This window comes from Dermacentor andersoni, chromosome 4, assembly GCF_023375885.2.
Source record: "Dermacentor andersoni chromosome 4, qqDerAnde1_hic_scaffold, whole genome shotgun sequence".
Classification (NCBI taxonomy): domain Eukaryota; kingdom Metazoa; phylum Arthropoda; class Arachnida; order Ixodida; family Ixodidae; genus Dermacentor; species Dermacentor andersoni.
Window position 1 is genome coordinate 88,726,741 of NC_092817.1, and position 21,695 is coordinate 88,748,435.

Below are 21,695 nucleotides of genomic sequence, written 5' to 3' on the forward strand. Positions count from 1 at the left end.
TCAATTTATCTCGAAGTTTCGTGTCCAGCTTTCGCAGCATGGTCAGCCTGGACGTTGCCTTGTATGTCGCAGTGGGCTGGTAACCACTACAGCGCAGCGCTGCGATGCAGTTCCAATGCTTCATTCCATAAGCATCTGATGTCTATGACGAGTTATTCCTGCGTGCGTGGCGACTTACGGGACTGCAGGGCCGCTCTTGAGTAGGTGAACATGGCTCAAGACTCAGTTGTCCGGTCCATGACGTAATTAAAAGCTGCCCTCAGTGAAGCTAGTTCAGTGCCTGTAGCTGAAGTGCGGTGACTGAGACCGTTTGCGAGGTCAGTTTGCATAGGTTCTGAAAGACGGGGGGAACAACGGTGCAACCCACCGTAGTGGCGTAGTGGCTTTGGCGTTGCGCTGCTAGTCCCGAGCACGGGCCGCGGCGGATGAGTTTTGATGGGAGCGAAGTGAAAGAACGCTAGTGTACCGTGCATTGAGGCGCACGTTAATGGATCCCAAGTGGTCAAAATAATCCGGAGTCTCCCACTACTCGGCGTGCCTCATAATAATATACTGGTTTTAGCACGTAGAACCATACATCGTTCCGTTTACTGCGATATACTGTTATACAAAGGACAAGAGAGAGAGAGAGTGAATGACACACATACGTGCACAAATTTTCAACTGTTTATTATTCGCTATAGTGCACATACGGCTTTGCGACAAAGTGGCTTTGTCTATTGTGCACAACTGTGTCAGCCTCTCTCTCTCTCTCTTTTGTCCCTTGCTTAACAATATAATGCAGCAAACGGAACGAACCTAGCACCAGCCGAAGCCTTATTGAACCCCGGAATCAAACTTGATTTTAATTTTATCAATGGCGCAGCAGCCGTGGTATAGTACACGGCTGCTAGTCATGCAAAACATCAGTGCGAGAGGAATAGAATGCAAAGAATTAGGCTCTGTGTTTATTAGGCACATGTTCACGTGTTCATTGGAATTGAACAGGTCAAAACGACTTTCTTTTTGCGTGTGCATACGAAGGAAAATGTTAAGTGCCTGCTTCCGTCTGAGAAAGCAGTGAGGCAACGCTTCGGCAAATAAGATCACGTGACTTTTCTTCTTCCCAAATTTCCGCTATTTTAACGTTTCGCTGCTTTCGTTCGCATTTAACGCATGCTGCTGACAGTAGACAAGGCAGACCCCGTCGTCTACCTCAGCAATCGCAATAATTTTTCCTTTCCGACAGTTCCACGCTACGAAAACAAAGCAGAAAGAAAAAATACAAGAAAAGTAGACAAGAAGAACAGGAAGCTCCAAGCTTCGGGGGAAACAGCTTGGCAATGCGGAACTGTCGATAGGAATAGCTATCGGAGCGCAACGAATGGCTCCCGTAATAAACGACCTTGCTGTGGTGACATTCCCGTGAGTTGGCGCGGAACGCAGTTTTAAAGCCCTCCCCACTGCCGGCGGCTGCTCTCTCAAATTAATGGTTCCCGCGAGAATAATTAGAAGGTGCTGCCTCGAGATAAACGACGGAAGCAGTAGCAATCTTGCCCATTAGTAAGTTAGGTATCGTGTTTTCCCAAAGCGCCGAAGTCTTCGTTTTTGCCAGAGCCTTTTGTTAACATTAAGAGAAGCAGCTGGGATCGTCGGAGCAGAAATTATCTTAGTTCTGCGCAGGAATCCAATAAATATAATGAATGAGGTAGACTCCTTGTGTTATAACATGTTTCCCCGAGACCACGGTAACAGTGTTACTGTCCCTTTTCTATCGTATACGCTTGTATGTTAGGATGGTTCTTGAGCGTGTGACTGTTTTAGCACTGTTAAGTATTTTGTCTATGTTGGCATTTAGATCACGTATATCTATCCTCATATATATCAACTGTCGTTGAAAAGGAAAGTGTACAATCATTGCATTCTAACGGTGCTAATATATGGCGCAGAAACTCGGAGACTAACAAAGAAGCTCGAGAGCAAGTTAAGGGCCACGCAAGGAGTGATGTGACGAAAAACATTCACCGTCGATTACGATACTTCCTAATGCGAAATTTGAGCGCAGCTCTTTATGTGTTTTCATTTCCCGATATATTGGCTGGCCTGGACAATTGTCTCGTGCAGTACTTTGCAAACAGAGCGAAGTCTGGTGCGTCTGCCTCGCTAATCGGGAAATCGCGAGAGGCAGCGACTGGATTACTCGTGGGTGTGATTCACAGCCGCCGCCGCAGACAGACTTCCGCTCATGCAGCGCTTTGTTTCCACAGGCACGACGCGCGCTACTCTGGCGCCATATCGTAGGCATCGTCGCTGCACAGCCCGTCTAGTGCAACACTACGCTTTTCTTCTCACGTTTTCCTTGCACCAGTGATGAGAGCGGCCCTTCATCGCCCTTTGCAGGAGCAGTGATTCCCGTCAAACACATGCTGGCACCAAGGTCTGACCTTAGCAGCTAATACCGCGGACGAGCATAGACCTCCCGACCTAACGGCGGAACACTGCCCCGCCCCCCTCACTCGAAAGCGCAGATGAGATAGCCCACGCCGCTGCGGATGCCTGGGCCGCCGGCACACATGCGCAGGCTTTCTCCGCTCATTTCCCCCTCCTCTTTCCGCCTCATGGTTCCGCTACACCTTCGTCCTGCGCTATCGCATTTCTTTCATGTCGTTCTGCGTCCCACGCTCGCCTTCATTCTTCGCTGCGCTCGTTCAGTCCGTCGAATTCAGTTCTGCGTTCATTCAGTCCTCATCGCTCCGCTCATTCAGTCCGTCTCAACGCCGACGCTCGCCGCAGGGACGGTCGCTTAAGAGCTGCGCTCTCAAATGTTAAGCGTAACTTTAAAAGACAGGAAGATAGCGGTCCGGATTAGGTAGAAAACATTGATAGCCGATATTCTAGTTGACATTACGATAAGGAAAGATGGATTTGAGCAGGCCATGTCATGTGTTGGGCAGATAAACGGTGGTCTATTAGAATTGCAGAATGGGTGACAAGGGAAAGGAAGCGGAATCGAGCACGGTAGAATATTAGGCGGGGTGATAAAATTAGGAAATTCGCAGAGGCAAGTGGAAATCAGCGAGGCCAAGACAGGCGTGAGTGGAGCTTACTGGAAGAGTCTTCTGTCCTGGCAGTTCACAAGAAAATAACTTGCTGCTGCTGATGATGATGCCGACGACGACGACGACGATGATGATGTATTTTCTTCTGAGTTTGGCATGGGCTTTGGGTGAAACAAAGCGGCTTTGTATATTGTGACTAGTTGCGAGGATGCGGTCGCTGTTTCCCATGGAATATGCATGGTTGTCTCATAAGTCAAGTTAATAACAGATTTATTTGCTGTGTATAATGCGTCGCTGACGCGCAGAACTCATAAAGAAGAATTTTGGAGCTTGCGCCAATACATTGAGTGCACATGTAATATATATATATATATATATATATATATACTTGCAATGTTGAGAAGTGACGAGAAGTAACATTTCATCAAACAAACGTAACGTATACAGCATATCATATTGACCGCAAATAAAGACGGGGACAGCGCAAGAGACCACAAAAACGACACAGGTGGTTCCGCTGTTCACTTCCGCTACCCCTCTTTTTATTGGCGGTCAATATGAGGCCAAACTTAAGTTCTTCTGTAACGTACACAGGCTGCTAACACTGGTGACGGCAGTCCCTAAACATATGGTTCCACGCACGCTTGCTGCCTTATGTATTAGCTCCTATTTAGCCTTCGTGTCATATTTAGTCTTCAATTTCTTTCTGTCAACATGCTGTTGTATCCCGGCAAGCTGTGTGCTATACTCTGTAGTAACGAATGTAAACGAGGAACCATGTATCAGACAACATTCGTGGATTCTCTGACCAAATCACGCGCTTGTCACCGATCGTGACTTCTGCAGTGAAAGAGAGACAGAAGAGAGTGGAAAAGCAGGGAGATTAACAAAAAGGGAAAAAATGTTTTGCTACCCTGCACTGGGGAACGGAAAAGCGGGTAGAAGGATATGAAAGTAGACAGAAAGAGAGAGACGGAGCACAGACACATGATCACAGCCGGTCACTATAACCGAACGCTGTCGCAGCTCAGTACAGTACCACTTGCAGCACATTGAATACCAGTTCAGGCTACAGCCACTTGTGTAGGTCTGTTGTTCTTGAAACATTTGCAAGTGACCTCATCGCCCTCGGCTGCAGTAAACTGAGAGGTCGGAATTCTAAAATAATTGTCTACTATAACGGTCTTGGATCAAAGCACTATCGCAACTGTGATCGATCGTCGCTGTAAATTGTGGTGAGGATAGTAACAGAAAACGTGTTCAACAGCCTCCTCGCTACCACATATATCCCACGAGGCTTCGTCTGTCTATCCGATTTGGAAAGCAAGAGACTTCGTAAAAGCCACTCCTAGCCGTATTCAGCAAAGCAAGGTGTAGCCTCGCGTCCGCTGAGTCTATAGCTGGGATGCGAAGGGAGGAGAGGAGTCCAGGTGGGGCAGCCGGTTGCCTTGAAAATTCGGGGCGTGACCACTATGACTATGGGCTGCTATTTTTGTTGTTGCGGTTGTCATGGCATCTGTTCCGTCCGATGTGAGGGCACAAATTTTATTTCTTTTAATTGTATTGACACGTGTACTTATCTTTATCGGGCGACCACGTTTCGCCGCTTAACAACTGTAATCGCACAGCGCGGGACGCGCCTGCATGTATCCGACGTTTCTGGAAAGTTATCGATGCTTCTACCCGGCTGTCTGTTGTCGCCGAACCTCGCGTTATCTTATTTCATCGCTTGACGCGAATTGTGTAGAACTTTGTATAAGGCATGCGGGTCCCAACGATTAGTCTGGAACATTCGATGACTGCTGTATAAAAGCCGACGCGCTTGACCCACTGATCCACCACCGCGTGACAGTATTATGAGCACATATCGAGGGTATCGAAAGGCTGCCGTAGAAATTGTTGTAAACTTTGACAAAGGTTTTGGTCTTTGATGAACGCTGACTCAAGATATTTCTTTAGTAATTACATTTAGTCAAGTGCTCGACGAAAACTCGTCTGGCGAAGAAACATAATGGTGCCAAAAAAACGTGCACTCGCCAAGAATGAAATAAAAAATAAACATTTTTATTTTATTTTTATTTTTATTTCATTCTTGGCGAGTGCACGTTTTTCTGGCACCAGTCATTACATTTAATATATCATTTTATTTATTTATTTATGATATTGCTCATTGGCGGCAGAAGTATGCAAGTACAGGTCATCACTCTGGTTCCGCCTTTAATTTATTACAAATAGCAGTTATCAGCTAAGAAATGGGCTGAACGTGTACATCTGTCCATTCGAAGGAATTTAATACGATTTTCATGCAATATGAAAGAAAATCGAATTTCCGCTCAAAAGGCGAAGCACCGTTTGCGATAGCAAATTAGTAGATAGCTGTACGAAGTAAGGATAGTAATTTTATTGGCCGTATAAGCTTGTAAACATTCGATTACTAACTAAATGAACAATGATATAATATGTGAGCGTGACTCGACGAGGACGTAGGAAGAAACAAACACACACACAGAGACAGCGCTGTCTTTGTGTGTCTGCTTCTTTCCATGTCCTTGTTCAGTCGCGCTCACACATTATATCATGGGTTCAAGCCAACTAGCCCCCCAACGTGTTTTAGCTAACCAGCACGGTGTCACGCGCTCACAGGTAAACATGAACACATCTCGCTCGATGAGCGCGAAAACTCGCTGTCAAAATTCTGGAGTGAGGAATCACGGCTGCAGCACGCGAATTCACCTTCCTGCATTCATCGCTTCAACACGAACGAAACGTCGAAAGCACAGCGCATACCAAGCTACCGGCACTACGCTCACTCTGCAAACATCGCAGATCGCTTTGAAGATGAGGCACGCGCGGGCGCGCACTAGGGCCACATCGCAGGTTGCTTTCAAGACACACGAGCGCCGGCAACGCGTCCCTATTAATGCCCCTAAATAAAGGTAGCGCCATCCTTTGAATATTGCCGCCGTCTTCCGCCCCTGCGCTTTCCGTCGACGCTCGGCCCTCCCATTGGCCGAACGTCGTCACGCGCTTTTTTTACTGCTTGTTTTTGCTTCCACCGGCGTAGGGGTGGCAAACATTGCGAGCGGCGTACGCAGACGCAATGAGGGGCTTTATGCAGGCGCCCCGTTTCGCGCCTCCTTTGTGCTTTGGTAGCGTAGTTCCGTGTTCGCGATGCCGTCTTGTTCTGCCTTCGGATGCAGTACACCTGAAACTGACGGCAAGCGAATCTTCCGGATTCCATCTGCAAAGCGACACGCGGCACGGAGGAAGGTCTGGCTTCAAAGAATCAGCCGGGCTGATTCCAGGCCAACACAATGGTCCCGGTTGTGTGAGCAGAGCGAGCGATTCTTCGCTCATCACTAATCTCATGTGCTGCCACTTGTATGCGGATTCGTTAGTTTTTTGCCCTCTTATGTGCCGCATGTTCGCGTTGCGTTTATTTACAACTTTTACGCCCGATTTCAATCACGCCGTCTTCAAACTTACGTGCTTTTTGTTGACTCACTCATACATTCCATCGCGTTGTTTGGCCTCAGTGTATGCGAACAGCACCTTTTGAGTGTATCGCCGCACGTAACGAAGCGGTGACGGTGCGGCGATGATAAGCTGAAAGCGATCTGCGTTGCCTAAAAAGAGTGCCGACTGCTGATAGAGGTTTGCGCTTTGTGTTCTCATTAGCGTTGCAGAGAGTCGTGCTGGCCCGTGTCTTGAAAAGCGATCTACGAAAGTGGCTGAGTGCGGCGTTGCTGAGATGCAGCCGAAACGCTATGTTCTCGCCGCTTCGTTGGCGCTGAAACGAGAGAAGCAGCACGAATAAATAGAGCCAGCTGAGCTAACCAAGCGCACTGGCATTCAGACGGCCTCTCTTGATGTTTCCGCAGCCAGTCACGATATAGCGCAAAATAGACAGTTTTAGTATAGCGTACGCTATACCATTGCGTACGCTAAAGAATAGTGGATCGTCACTGCGCATGCGCTGCACGCTAAACGAAAAAAAAAAACGACATAGCGGGTGAAATAAACGAAATGGCGGGCGTACGTAACGCAAACGAGTTAGCGTTAGCGTTTTTGCGTGGTTTGTGGAGTTTGCTGGAAACATGGCGGCGGTCCCGGCTGCCCGCTTCGAATTGAATTTGGCGTTGCTTTTGTAAAATGCACTTCGTTCGTAGCAAATGACTGTGTAAACGGCTTTCGCTTAGTCTCAGGCCGCTTCGACGACAGAGTATTATGGATAACCTCGTGGTGTTTTTGAGATCGCCTCTCAGGAGTAGATACATGCTCTCTGAAAACGTTAAGTGGGAAAGGGTTCAGCAACTCGTTATGAAGTGGATCGGGAAGGTAAAACAGCCACGAGAATCTATTTTAAAGGGCCCCTCACCATGTCTGGCCATCTTGAGGTGACTAGCGCGGAGCATACAATGCGCGATAACGATCGTGTCTACAAAGTATTACATCGCTACGTGCTGTGGAAAGATTTCAGATTTCAAACCGAACGCCGTTTGCCCTTCTCCTCGCAACCGCCATGCTCCAAGCAGGAGGGTGACGTACACGTGCTAGAGCGCCTTACGCACCCATGTTCGTGCTGTGACGTCGGTCGTGGTGACACCTGACTTCGAGAATTATTCAAGGGAACATCTGTTATTTGTGTAATAAGTTGTTTGAATAGACGAATTAAAGCTTAGAGAAATAATCAAACACACAAGCTGAATGTCTGCCTGTTTGTGTATAGTTGGCACCGCAGCAAGTGAGATGTACTTTCGTTTCGTCTGTTTGTTCCTACGTAGTGCAGTCGCCCCCGCAGACACCGAAACTATGTCACTTTCTACTGTGTTCCAACGCGCAATCATGCTATGTGATCCGCTTGTGTCTGCCTCAGTATTCGTGTAGCACTGACTTATATCGCTAGTCAGATGTCCGCGTGCACAGCGCGCAAAATCGTGCACTGTGCAAAACGAGACGATCACATCAGCTCGCCGTCAGCGGAAGTGCGCCGCGCCGCAAGAAAGCGAGGAGAAACAAATGAAAAAGAGAAGGCGGGGCCCGTGACGTATGCGTCACGCGATCCAGCTCTGATAGGGGAGAACGCAGGGAAGGAATTTCGCTTGCAGGGGCTAGGCGGGGCAAGTGGAGAGAGCGTCGACGTTTGCGGTGAAGCTCACCTCCTGAAATCATGAGTTCGCGGTGCCAAAATATTTCTATCTTGGCTCTTAATGATCCGAGATTGAAATTAATGAGCCGATCGAAAAAGGTTTGCTGCAAAACACTCCCTAAAGAACATTTATTTATTTATTTATTTATTTATTTATTTATTTATTTATTTATTTATTTATTAGTATTACCCTCAGGGCCAGAGGCATTACAGAGGGGAGTGGAACATACGGGAAGAAAGACATGATACAGATTTTGTTCTGTTAATACAATGTTAGCTAAAAAGATTAGATAAAAGCGGGAAGCAACGAAAATGCAAGCTATTGACCGATAACAAATATAATTACATACTTGGTTGGTTACATTGCAATACACTTGTGTTTAAAACATTATGAAACTGGGAATAGTGAGCAGTGGACGTGACTGATCGCGGAAGGTGGTTCGAGTCCTGTGAGGCGCCGGGTACAAATGATTGATAACATGTTTGCGTTAAGCACGACATTTTTGCCCCCTTTTGTGCATGATCGAAACGAGGGGAAATGTAGGATGGAGGAAGGATAAGGTCATTGTGCAGGGCGGGACTGTAGTATATTTTGTGGAAGAGACATAGGCTAGAAAGTTTTCGGTGACGGGCGATTGATGCAAGCTGTAGAGGCTCTTTCATTAAAGTGATACTGGCAGTACGACTGTAGTTTCTTAGAATAAAGTGGACAGAGTTATTTTGGACAAGCTCGAGGGCAGATGTTAATATAGCAGTGCTGGGGTCTCAGGTGGAAGAGGCATATTCGAGCTTACTTCGGACTAAAGATTTGTAAAGGAGGAGTTTTAATGAAACAGGAGTAGATGAAAAATTGCGCCGGAGGCAACTTAACGAGTGGTTTGCATTGCTAATTATTTTGATAATATGTAGAGACCAAGTAAGAGAGGAAATTATGTGTATACCCAAGTAGCAATAGGATGTTATGGACTTGAGAGTAGAATTTTCGAGCAAGTAGGAAGTGGGGCAAGAAGTTGTACGGGAGATGCGTAATACCTAACATTTTGTTGTGTTGAGTTCCATCAGCCAGACCTTACACCAGTTAGATATACAGTTGATATCGTTTTGAAGAATCGTAACATCATTTTGGTCAATAATTTCTTGGAAGACTACGCAATCATCAGCGAATAAGTGAATGTTAGAGGTCACGCATTGCGGCAAGTCATTAATATAAATGAGAAACAGGAGAGGGCCGAGCACTGAACCTTGGGGCACTCCAGAATGAACTGGCCCCAACGGGGAATTATAAGTGTTAGCAGACATAAATTGTGAGCGTCCGGTTAAAAAACATTCGATCCACGAGAGAAGTTTTCTATCAATGTTCAATTTGCTTAATTTAAAGAGAAGTAAACTGTGGCACACTTTTTTCAAAAGCTTTCGCAAAATCTAGGAAGACACAGTCAGCTACAGAACAACGCTCAAGAATTGTATGTAGTTTGTATGTAAAGGAAGGCAACTGTGTTTCGCAGGAAAGAGATCGGCGGAAGCCATGTTGAGCCTTCGAAAAGGACGAGTTAGCATAAAGGAAATTAACAGTGTTTGTGTAAAGGACATGTTCGAGGATTTTACACGGAATACTAGTTAGTGAAATGGGGCGGTAGTCTAAGGGTGAATTTTTACTTCCAGATTTATGAACTGGAACCACCGTTCCAACTTTCCAGTATGATGGCAGTGTGCATTCATCAGTTTATTGTTGCAACATCTTGGATAACATAATACTAGAATAGCTCTTGGTGCTTTTTAAGAATTTAACATTCATGAGGTCAATTGCTGTGCTTGAGGACACTATGAATGATTTCATCATTTTTTCGATGCGAAGGCAATGAATATTTACTGGATCCATTGTTAGAGAATCAAAACACTGCACGTTGGGAAATGTTGTAGACGAGGTTGTCACAAAATTCAGGCAAAATACATCATTTAACACCACAGAGCAGTCGGCAGCTGGGATTGCTTCACCAGGAGAGTCAAGTAACGTGATTTCGCGGCTACGCTCGGGGTGAATGGTGCGTGAAAAGTTTTTTGAATCATTACTGAGAATATTTGGCAAAGTATTTTGTAGGAAATTGTTAGGAGAACATTTAAGTGCGGGGACATAAGCATTATTCGCTTTCACATATGCATCCCACCGCTGCTGGGAGGGAGAGCGCTTGGCAGAGCGATAGAGCCGCTTTTTTTTTTTTTGTTACGAAGTCGTTTTAAGTGCGAGTTATACCAAAGTGCTTTTGAATGCGAAGAAATAGTGCGCATCGGTACGGGCCTGTCAATTAGTTGATGTCAATAACTTCGAGCGTATAACCGAAGTTTGCTGCGTGGCATGGTCAGGGGCTCCTTAACACTGCTGTTCGTAGTAATTGAGCTGAGGGAATCAAGCTATCGCTTAAGTCTACGACACTGTTTTTTTTTTTTCCCAACATAAGTGAGATGCGTCGAGACACTTACGCCTGACGAGCAGCTCGGTGTCAGTGCGGTCTTCACCAACGCTGTTGTTGGCCAAGCAAGTGTAGCGACCCTGGTCGGACTCCCTGACCGCGCGGAGCAGCAGTGCACCCGGAAGATGCAGCGAGCCCGACCGCACGGGCACCAGTGTTCCACGTGGTGAGCGCCGAAACCAGCGGGTGGTGGGCGCCGGGTGACCGCGGGCGAGGCACGGCATCTCGGCGTCCTCGCCCAGCGCGGCCTCGACCGACGCCTGGCCCTTCAGGATCCGCGGTGCCAGCTTGCCGTTGGGCTCTGTAAGCATTACATTGCGAGCAGACGACAATCATCAAATACCTTCCTCTACGGCTGCAGGCGATCAGCGGCTACTTCCGGAAAACGTTCCGCAGAACCTGGTTATTACTGCGAGTGCTTGAAACGAGCGTCATATGTGGCTGCTCAAATGCGATGTGAGACACGTACGACGGCATCGGTCTTTCCATACGAGCAAGAGGGAAAGAATTGAAGCGACTGGTTGGTTATTCATTCCACGACTTATGTTTTGCTATTGCTTGGTGGGACGTGTTTGGCTTATTTCAAACGGCAAACCCACAGTAGACCAGACACTCTCAGTTCACGTCCCGTTGTTGATCTCGTCGACGACTGCCTTTAGTTCGTTGTACTTTGAGCCTTCACAAGGCGAGCGCTCATAAAATTTAACGCTTATATAAGTTGCCTAAAGTTTCAAGAATGCTTCAAGGAACAAGAATCCTCTATTTGACCCTTAACTCCATGCTTTCGTAAGTGGAGTGTCACTATTCGCTATAATGTATGGTGAATGTAGTCCATACCCGCTTTATCTAAGCGAATCGGTACACGCAATTGGCGACCAATCAAGCAGAACAATAGCGCATTAAAGTAGCAGTGTCTGTTCAAATCCCGTCCCGTCCATCTAATCCAGTCAATCCTTACCTTTCATGAGACGCAACAAGGATGATTAAGAGAAAACAAGCAGACGCGGAATATAATAAACGGCCACGTAATATTGCGAAGAGCTATCTGTGCATTCGCAAATTCACGGTACACGCCCTGTAAGCACATGACAGACACACCATTAACATAGCGGACAAGTTTACGTCGTACAAGATGCACTAAAGAAGATAATGCTCATTGTTAACTAAGAAAAAAAAAGGGTACAGTTATAAATAATTACAGTAGAATTACTTTACCTGAAGGATTCAGGGAACTGCAGATAAGAAATTAGTCGCCCAAGAATAACGATAGGCTCTGTTAGCGATCGCGATTGTACCATAACAATGCGGCCGAATTTTCTCATGAAGTCAACATTCTGATGCTGGAAGGCTGCAATTTAGTTCTCTGCACCTATCGAGCCCCACTACATCTTCATCTAGGAAGCAACAATCACAGCGTGCATGCTTCCAACCTGACAATGCCCTGCTGTTCACACAACGCCGGCCGATTGCATGTCTCTAACGGAAACACTGTCTGTGCGACTGCATACTGTGCGAAGATGAGAGGTTTGCCCTTCGGACAGCTTAAGGGCAGTTGCACGACAGGCTTTTCGCAGAAGAGACCATGGCCTCATGTGTTTTGTGGCCTCAGCCACAAAAGCGCTGCTGTCGCGCCGCGTCACGAAAACTGTAAGCTGTCCATCTGAAAATGACATGTGCACACTGATTATGCACGATGAGGATGAACAATAGAAATTTTTTTTTTGCAATTGTATGCCTTTGTTTTATTTGGCTCTCCGCTATTCAAATTTCTTACTTAATTAAAAAGAACAGGAAAAAAAACTGCGAAGTCTCAGAACGTAAAAGTGACGTTTTCGTACTCAAGATGCATTAATATGCCTAACAAAGCGGGATTTCTCGGCATAGCCGGAGTTTGGAGAGCGAGGGTCCGAGCGTGTATCGTTAAAAAAGGAATAGAAGATGGTAATTCTGCCCTGATTGCATGCATCTGCCAGTGGAAATAGATTTCCTATTCTATAAAAAAAATTTGCTTTACACTAAAGCGTTGTCGAGCCATTTCGGCACGCGTACGACGTGGCTCTGCCAACCCTTTTTTACTGAGGATTCGTTTTGGTGGCATTTGTCATGCCCCATCGCACGCTGCCGTGATTGCCGACGAGCCACTGCAAGCTAAGCGAGGAGGTGCGAACCAATCGGAGACGCCGACACTACTCTACTCACCCAGTTATCTACTTTCACTGTGCTAGTTCAGTCCTAATGAAACCCTCTCCACTTCTCCGCGCTTCTCGCCTCTCGTCAGCCAATTATGCAAGGTAAACTGGCATGGTAGGCATAGCTATTCGCTTTTAAACGAAACAAATGTCAGCTCCCATAAACGAGGAGAGCGTTTGATTGGGCTCATCAAAAACTTTAATAGCCACCACGCGTGCTTGCGTTGGTGTTTAGATAAATTTCACGTCGGGCGATTGGAACAATATCAGAATGAAATGCTTTGACGTTGCCGATGGTGTGAGTGCCGCGCCCTCATGGAGGCTCCGCAACACCACATTGTTGGGAACACTGCATACGGTAATATTATCGGCGTGTATAATGTACTATACGTCCGAGAATGCTGCCAGGGCCCACCCGAGGGGTAGCATTGACAGGTTAAAGAGCAACGTTGCAAGCACCGTTGCCCCATTGGAAACACCAAAGGGGTCGCTGCGAGCACCAACCCCTGTGGCACTCCCCGCTTTATGTTGGAGCTGCCGGTTGCATGTCTCGCCACACGGATGGCATACGTTCGTTGAGCTAGGAAGCACTTTTTGAAATTGCAGACGCTCTCGGGTAGTTCAACGCAACTCATAATGTCAAGTATCGCCATGTGGGTAACTTCATCGTACGCCTTGCGCGCATCCGTGGCTGATATTGTTCGGACCCGGCACGTCTAATTGCTTGCCAAAACGATGCTAGTAAGCGCTCCAAGTCCATCTTATGTGGCCAGGTGCGGACAAAATCCAATTTCTGCATGATGGTACCATTTAAATTGTTCAAGCCACCAGGTTATTCGCGTATCAAGCATTTCCTCGCTTAATTTGCAGACAGTGGCAGTTAAGGCAATAGGGCAAACGTTTCGGAAATTACTAGGGTCTTTTAATGGCTTGGGTATAAGTATTACTTTAGCGTTTGTCCAAAATGCTTGTATATCGCCTTCAGTAAGGTCATTCAAGCGAACGTAAAATACGGGCACATTGCGAATGTCGGGCACTTCTGTAAAAACGTGTGCGCGTGAGAACTTACTTCCACGGTAACATTCCGCGGTACTATTTCGTTACAAGTGGTGAATTTGCATTATATAAACAGAAGTGCGCCGCTCGAGCGTATGAGAGGCTGCTCCAGATAAAAGACGGCAATTCACACTAATCAAACTTCACGGAGGGAGTAAAGACATGACGGAGTTTAAGTCGATGTGTTGTCCATTTAGAAGGGCCCTTTGAAGGACTGTAGGTAATGCGCCATTATGCCCAGCTTGAGCAGATGTGTACTCCATTTAACTACTTACTTTGCACGGCTAGACGCAATGCCACATAAGGCTGACATACCGTCTATGGGTTGTCCATTTAGCAGGGTATACTTTGCAAGACTATTGACAATGGCGCGTTGTTGATGTGACCATGTCAAGTGGAGACGGGAGACAAACACGAAAGACGATTAGCGAGCACGTCTTTAGCGATTACGTCAACGTATTCGACAATCGACCCGAAGAGTCAGGCGAGACGGGGCGACACGCCGGATTTGGCACAATTCACCGCTTCGTCGTTCGCTCGGTCCTGCTTGATACGCGAGCACACATAGATGGTGCACAAACAGTGCACCGATGATAATCAGAGCCAGATTCATCGTGACCGGCGAAACATATCGATTTGTTTATTCTCTGCAAGCATTTGTGGCTGCAGCTCAGAATTTTCTGAGTGAGCAGTACCAACCCGATTACATCTGAAAATCATAGAAGCCTACGGCACAACAAAACCGAGATCTTCATTGTGCTAGCCCGCCACAAGTTTTGCTAAGAGCCTTAACCGCGTGCATATTCGACGCTCACTTATATATAGCAGTCGGTTGACTGTAGCGTGCTCTTCTTATTTTTATTTCCTATCTTTTGAGTGAAGCTTGTACGTGCATTCGTCGATCGCAAGAAGAAAAGCTGTTGTTAATGATGATGTCATTATCCTCATCATCCTTCAGTGCCACGCTTTTTTGTTCTCGTGAAGTGTTTTTATACATGCGTATATTACCCGCTTTCCTCTTTTAAAATGTCTGTTAGCTCATGAATACACGAACCTTTATTTTTATTATCATGGAACCCTGGGCTTACATGATTTATAAGAACACGCCGCCCTAACTTCCTGCTTTCATTGCTTGTAATTTCACACATATTTTATTTCACCACCGTTCAGTAGCAAACGAAATAATTTAATTTATTGGCCTCTTTACCTTATTTCCTTTTTAGGATTTCTCCCTCTCTCGTACCATTGGCACTTCTCCCTTTTTAGTATCTCTCGGTACTCTATTAATTAGCGAGATTGCAACCCACACAACAAAGTTCCTTACAGATGTTTTGTTTTGTTCGTCAAACATAGTACAAAATAAAAACGAAGAGAATTAAAACGCCGTCCCCACAGACCGCAGTATCGAGCTGGTGTCCATGGCTGCATGAAACAGACACAGCAAGTCGTTTCTACGTCTTGCGTGTGCCACGAATGGTTCAGTATACGGCGGCGTGTTCTAGCATGCCAGCAGTAGTTTTGGTATCAATCTCGGCAGCTGCAAGCACCAGTGTTTCTTACAAAATCTTGAAACAAGCTTAGCACAAGATGGTACTAGTAAACGTAAGAACACGCCAATTTCAGGCGCACCCAACACAACACATTTTCGTTTCAGCAATGGTAGCAGAAAAGTTGCGCAATATGCTTGGAAACCTTAGGTCTAAGCGTACCTTTTTTGTTGTTGTTGTTGCTGTGATAAAGCTCATCGCGTCGCATCTCTAGAGAGGCCCGTTGCAGGTACACAGCAAGCGCTTCTCTGTTGAAACTTTTCTTACTTTGAGTATGATCAATATTTGCACAAAGGGGCTGCTGGCAACGGGTACCATCTTCCTTCGAAGATATGTATCATCCCGGTTCTATTTGAGTGAAAGACGCTCGCGCACGCATATAATACAAGCAGGATTATTTGCCAAAAGTAAACGTTGAAACAGTAAGAAGGCATCCCATAGTTCATACAAATTTATTAGTTTCGGGAATTCATAAGAAGGAGCATGAATTTGATATAATCTTTCATATAACGTTGATTGATCCTATCAAATTAGTCAGTACGGCGCACAATTAGACTAGAATTGCATGATTGATGTTATGACGTAATATTCGTGACTGGAGATGATGGCCGATACAGGGTTATATTTGCAAAGCATCCCTTCGAACGAAAGCACTCGAAGATAAAAACCTACTGAAAATCCGAACTGAGGTAGCCAGCCCCCCATTAAGAGCAGCTCCGAGAAAAAAATATTAAACCATGAGTACAGATATAGCAATCGCGCAAGCAAATATAGAACATCGAGCACGCAAAAAAAGTCAAGCCAGAAAACTTCAGTCGTAAAGAAACCGGCGCTTCCACGATAGCGCGTTCATTTAGCGCACGAGTTCCTTATTCCGCACTAGGCGTTCAATATTCCTGAGACGTGCAACTTTTGCTAATTAACAGGCGTCTACCATGTTTAACATGCAGCGTGGCACGCTGTTCACTGAAGAGCCTTAAGGCCTAACCGCTGAGCAATATTTATGACGTTCCGCTGGTAATCCTAACGCGGTCCTCTTTACATTGAGAGCTTGATCATTATTCAGGCATCGCTCCTCTAATGCAGAGTATAATATATGGCGTGCAAATAAATGAACGACTTTCGCTTCGTTACCCATAATTCCCTGCTTCCCCTTCAAGGCAAGGGAAGCCCGTTATAGATTGCTATTATAGGAACATGTAAATGTTGCTCTGAGCACGAATTAGCGTGCTCGTTAAGGATGGTCCCCGCAGCCGCATTGTACCCAGTTATGTAGTTTCTCTAAACGTTACTGAGCTGCAGTGTTATCCAATTTTACAGCGTTGACTGCGGGGAAGAAGTGCGTGTGTTTTGAGGTATAAGGACCTTTCTTTCCATGAACTTATGGCTGTTTAAGATGTATTATAAATCCTTTGCGCCGGCGTAATTCCCTTTTCATTGGAGAAATGCGTGCGCAAAGAGTGAAATGTGTTCTCTACATTCCTGCAACGGCAGCGAAAAAAGCGAATTTGATCGCAGCGTAGGAAAATCTGCAAAAGGAGACAAAGGACAATCACGGGATCTTCCAGCTGCTCTGCGATATAATTGGTAGGAAATAGTCATCTCTTATGCTCGTTTCTGAATAAAGTGGTGAAACCATGGCCGTATTCCACGAACCTTTACTAAAGTTGTCTGGCAGTGACCTTGTTGTCAACTCCGAAACCTTCTGGTTTACATATCTGATAGCTCAGACAATTCGCCTGCACCGAATACATCTTCCCATGTTCTGGCCACGCATGCGGGCTTTCCATCGCGCAGATTATGCATTCTTTTGAGCGTCAAGCACGCCTAGCGCACACGCAAGTTATCGTTCCGCCGTCGTTAACATGCGCAACGTCACAGAACCTGTACATAACACTCGTTCACGCTTGTTCAGAAGCGCACAAGCCTCCACGCGCGGCCATCCTACACAGCTTGTTAGACTTACAATACATTATCAATCAGGCATGTTATCATGCTGAAGCCATGGTAACTCAGCGCTGCCAACTGTGTGCCCCAAACACTACCCAAATTGTTCGAATCCACATCGCTCAAGAGAACTCAGAGCAGCTGTTGGTAACTTGCGGTCACATTTTTCAATGTGAAGCTTTCGTTGCGAAGCCTCCGGGTATTTCCTTACCGTGGCTGCTACTACTTTCTCGCCGAATAGCTAACACTTAAAAAAGAAAGGTCTCCAATCCACGTTGTGAAGGTGGTTGGACAGTGAAGCTGTAAACGACGACTAGAACAATTACCCATTGTGACGCAGCACCAAATTATTCACATGGCGACACTCACGTGCACTTTACCCAATTATTACCCTAAGACGTTTAAATGGCTTGCGCCGCTACTTTGTGCACCGACAAAGAGTCGACCAGAGAGAAGATAAATGCACTAAACCACACTTTCGCCGCGCCTGGTGTGCAGGCTGCTCTTCAGGAGTCCTCACTATGCGCGACCTTGCCATAGCATTGTCACCACACAAATCAGCTCCTAGACGGGTTTTCTTTCACATGCGCAAGTATAGTTATTTCAGTCCCTGCTTCGTACGCTACAGTTGCCACTTTCCGGCCACCGCAGCTTATGCGACCGTAATCTTAACCAGGAAACGCTTGCGGAGAACGCTATGCGTGGCGGCAAGCTTTCTGGTTCTTTTGTTTTACTTCCCCTGCACGGAGGCGCCGCCGCTGTCGCGAATGCACGGTGGCGAGCGCCATCTACTGGTGCTGCAGAGAACCCAGCTGCGCCGGCGGCGTGCTTACGGCGTGCTTTGCCCACGGACAAACCCGTTGGGAGGCAGAGCTATACAGCTTCGCTGTAAAAAGATTGCGTACGTGCCCGGTGGTGGGATCGAACCTCAGACCCCTGCAGCACGACAGCCAAATACCCTGACTACTAGGCCACAATCGCACGTTTCGTTCTATCGTGCCAACTCTAACTAGCTCTTTCAGATGATCGCCGCGTGTGTCACATTGAGGAGCATGTATGTGGAAGAGGCGGCGTGCATATGCATGGGCGCGCCAGTTTCTTTTATGCCAAAGACGAAGGAATAAAAATGACATTTGTGAACTTATCGCATTTGGTTAACCGTTCCACGAAAACTTCCTTTCACATAGATTACAAGATGCGCGTTGGATCTGCATTTTATATGTAGAGTTTCTAGAGTGCGTATCAGAGCCCGAGAAATTCTGCCATTACTCCTTGTTCGACAAACTCGTGGGGTCTTTCTGCAAATTATATCTACCCACAACTGAGCCACTGGACAAATACTTGTCGATGTTCGTTTATAGAGCGTGTAGAGATTTTAATAATACAAGTGGCTAGTCTATAAGAAAACAAAATGGTCTATGTGAAGTTGTTCAACAATTTATATGCTGTTCAAATTATTTTTAAGAGAACGTGAATACACTCGCTTTGGAGCTACGTTAGCTGCTTCGTATCGACTACTCGGACTACTAAGGACGCTCTATAATCAGGAACTGCATTTATAGACGACCAGGAGCTTCCAAGAAATTATCTATTTGTGGTCTGAGAATATAATGCAGACATTCGTTTGAGAAAACGAAACTGGAGAAACTTGTATATTATAGCAAAGTATGATTTTGCATCTCTGTTGATAGGCATAAGTTTTTCATCACGGGGTTTCAGCCATTGTGCAAGTATTTGGCAAGCCGCTCGCACATAAGAATGGTTAGCGATAAAGTGAATCTTTACAATTTAAGAAAGTGCAGTGAACAATCGTTTTCTGGAAATGCAAAATTTCCGCACTGCGAGCAAACACAACGCAGCAATGAAAAGTTCGGCATCATCGCACCGACCTCTTGATACCTATGTTAGAGTGTTGAAAGCATGGTCTGGCGATAGAGACCGGAGAGCCATGTTTGCTTTCCTTTGTGGCCGGAGACTTCAACTATCGCTTGCGAACCCTAATGAATCTATCGAACACATCTTTAAAATGTTGCCAGTTGATAGCAGCTTATGTTAGACAAATGCGCATGCAGCGTCTGTATACAGCAATGAATACGTTGAGGTTTTTTAAATTTTATTGCTCTGAAATAGATATAGGAAGTGAAGCAATCTTGTACCTCGGTGCCTCCATGGTAATCATCTTAAAAGAAGCGAACAGTGCACGCTGAATAAACGTACCACATATAGTTCTGGGAAACAAGTAAAGAAAGCGCCTTTTATAACGTAAGAGCAAACATTTAGACACGCGGCCGAATATATTTGCTGTTTTTGTTCAATGCAACACGTTTGGTGGTATAATGCAGCATTCTATTGCAACGCTATTTTTTGTTCCGCTTCGCCAGTGGACCTAGTTGTGATCCATCTATATGTTAACACCTACATCGGCCAGTCGGGAGCGGCGGATGATAAGAATAGAATGGAATCGAGCGAAAGGAATTCTTATATTAAACCGATCACTCTTGTTGTTGTTGTTGTTGATGGTGTTGTTGTTTTATGTAATTCGTAACTAGTGCTCTTATGACCGGTCGAATATGAAAGTCATTAAAAGCAACTTCGTAGAACAGCACAGCTATACGCACTATATGAACTTTGGAACTAGACTGCTGCGCAAGAGGGGGTTGCGCTTCCGCGCGCCTGATTGGGTTCTTTTCCTGGAAGTTCAAGAACAAATGACAGCGATGCTGGCATTGCAGAAAACTTTAGTATTTAGCTTTACGACATTTGAACTGGTGTACATCATTGTGAAAGAAAGAAAGAAAAACGATGCGTCGTGTACATTTTGCAAAACACAAGCCGCAGAACCCACATTCGAAGCTCTTTGCAATATATCGGTTGGTTTCCGTTACTCTGACAAAGCGCACAAAAGACTTGATTTCGTGATAGCTTCAGCCTACGGCGCTTTCCTCGGCGCAAGAACAGTCCGCAACTGAAGGCGCGAGACGCAGTCGGGGGAGTCTTTCCAAATATGGCACAATCACATCAGCGTCACTATAATTTGAGTACGCAGCCGCTACTGGTCTCGCAGGCAGCCTCTCCGGCACAAACAATAGCAATATGGTGGTTTTCTGAATTATATGAAGATATCCAACGTCGCGGGACTGTTTTGCAAGCTATTGTGAAACGCGTATTATAAGAACTGAGAAATGAGCTCACTCCTGCCGTGTACTTATTGTAGGGTTTTCGAAGTTAAACTATCAACAACTTCAAGGAAGGAAGGAAGGAAGGAAGGAAATAGTGGAGAAGGAAAGGCAGGAAGGTTAACCTGTTTAGCTTAACCGGTTCGCTACGCTACACATGGGAGCGGGATAGGGGGATGAAAGGTGGGGAAAAGAGATAAAGAGAGCACATAACGCGGCACACACATCGTTAGTTACACTACGTCACTCTTGCGCGGTACGTGACATCACTGTCACAGCCGCTTGTCCAAGCCCGTCTCCTTCATAAACCGAAGTAGCCCCTTCGTCGCCTTCAGCTGCGATGTCTTCCGTCGGCGATATGTGAAAATAGTTGCAACTGACAATGGTCTATTGTCAAGGTGCGCTAGAACGAACGCCAGGGCCTGTATTTGAACATTATATTCAGGGCAGTCGCACAGAATGTGTTCCAGCGTCTCCTCGCAAAGACAGGCATTGCAGAGAGCATTGGCGGACATTCTAATGCGAAACGAGTAAGATGTCGTGAAGGCCACCCCTAGCCATAAGCGATAAAGCAGGGTGGCCTCACTTCGGCGGAGTCCAGCTGGCATACAGAGATGCATCAAAGAGGGCATGTCGTATTGACGATTGCTCCGGTTGGTCTCGCTGCTTGGTGTGCACCATAGAGAGAGCGTGATCTCCTGTGCAAGCACTCGAAGTCTGCTGGCTGCGTCGGACCGTGAAAGTGGTATGGCCTCTTCCTGTGTGTCCGCAAGAGCTGCCCGAGCGGCTTTATCGGCGTCTTCATTTCCTATGACGCCGCAGTGCCTTGGCAGCCACTGAAACGTCACGTGATGTCCTTTCTCATGTGATGTATGGAGTAGGCATCTAATATCGAGCACGAGCTGTTCGAATGGCGCGCGACGCAGAGCTGATAGCACAGATTGTAGGGCTGCCTTTGAGTCACTGAAAATTTACCATTGACGAGGTGGTTCTCGATTGACGAAACAAAGTGCAGCGCGAAGAGCAGCTAGTTCCGCAGATGTCGATGTCGTTGGGTGGTCAGTCCTAAAGCTGGTGGTAATAGCTCTTGCTGGGACGACCACAGCACCGGATGAACACTGGATG

The 21,695-nt window shown here is 46.3% G+C and overlaps 1 protein-coding gene across 1 annotated transcript in view; it reads right to left on the minus strand.

Moving 5' to 3' along the window:
- The window catches only part of LOC126536806 (cell adhesion molecule Dscam1-like), a 494,472-nt gene that overhangs the window by 154,507 nt on the left and 318,270 nt on the right, over window positions 1-21,695 (minus strand). The window contains exon 5 of the mRNA XM_055074010.2: window positions 10,666-10,956. Within this exon, the coding sequence (XP_054929985.1) occupies window positions 10,666-10,956 (291 nt within the window). The remainder of the gene's footprint in view (window positions 1-10,665; window positions 10,957-21,695) is intronic.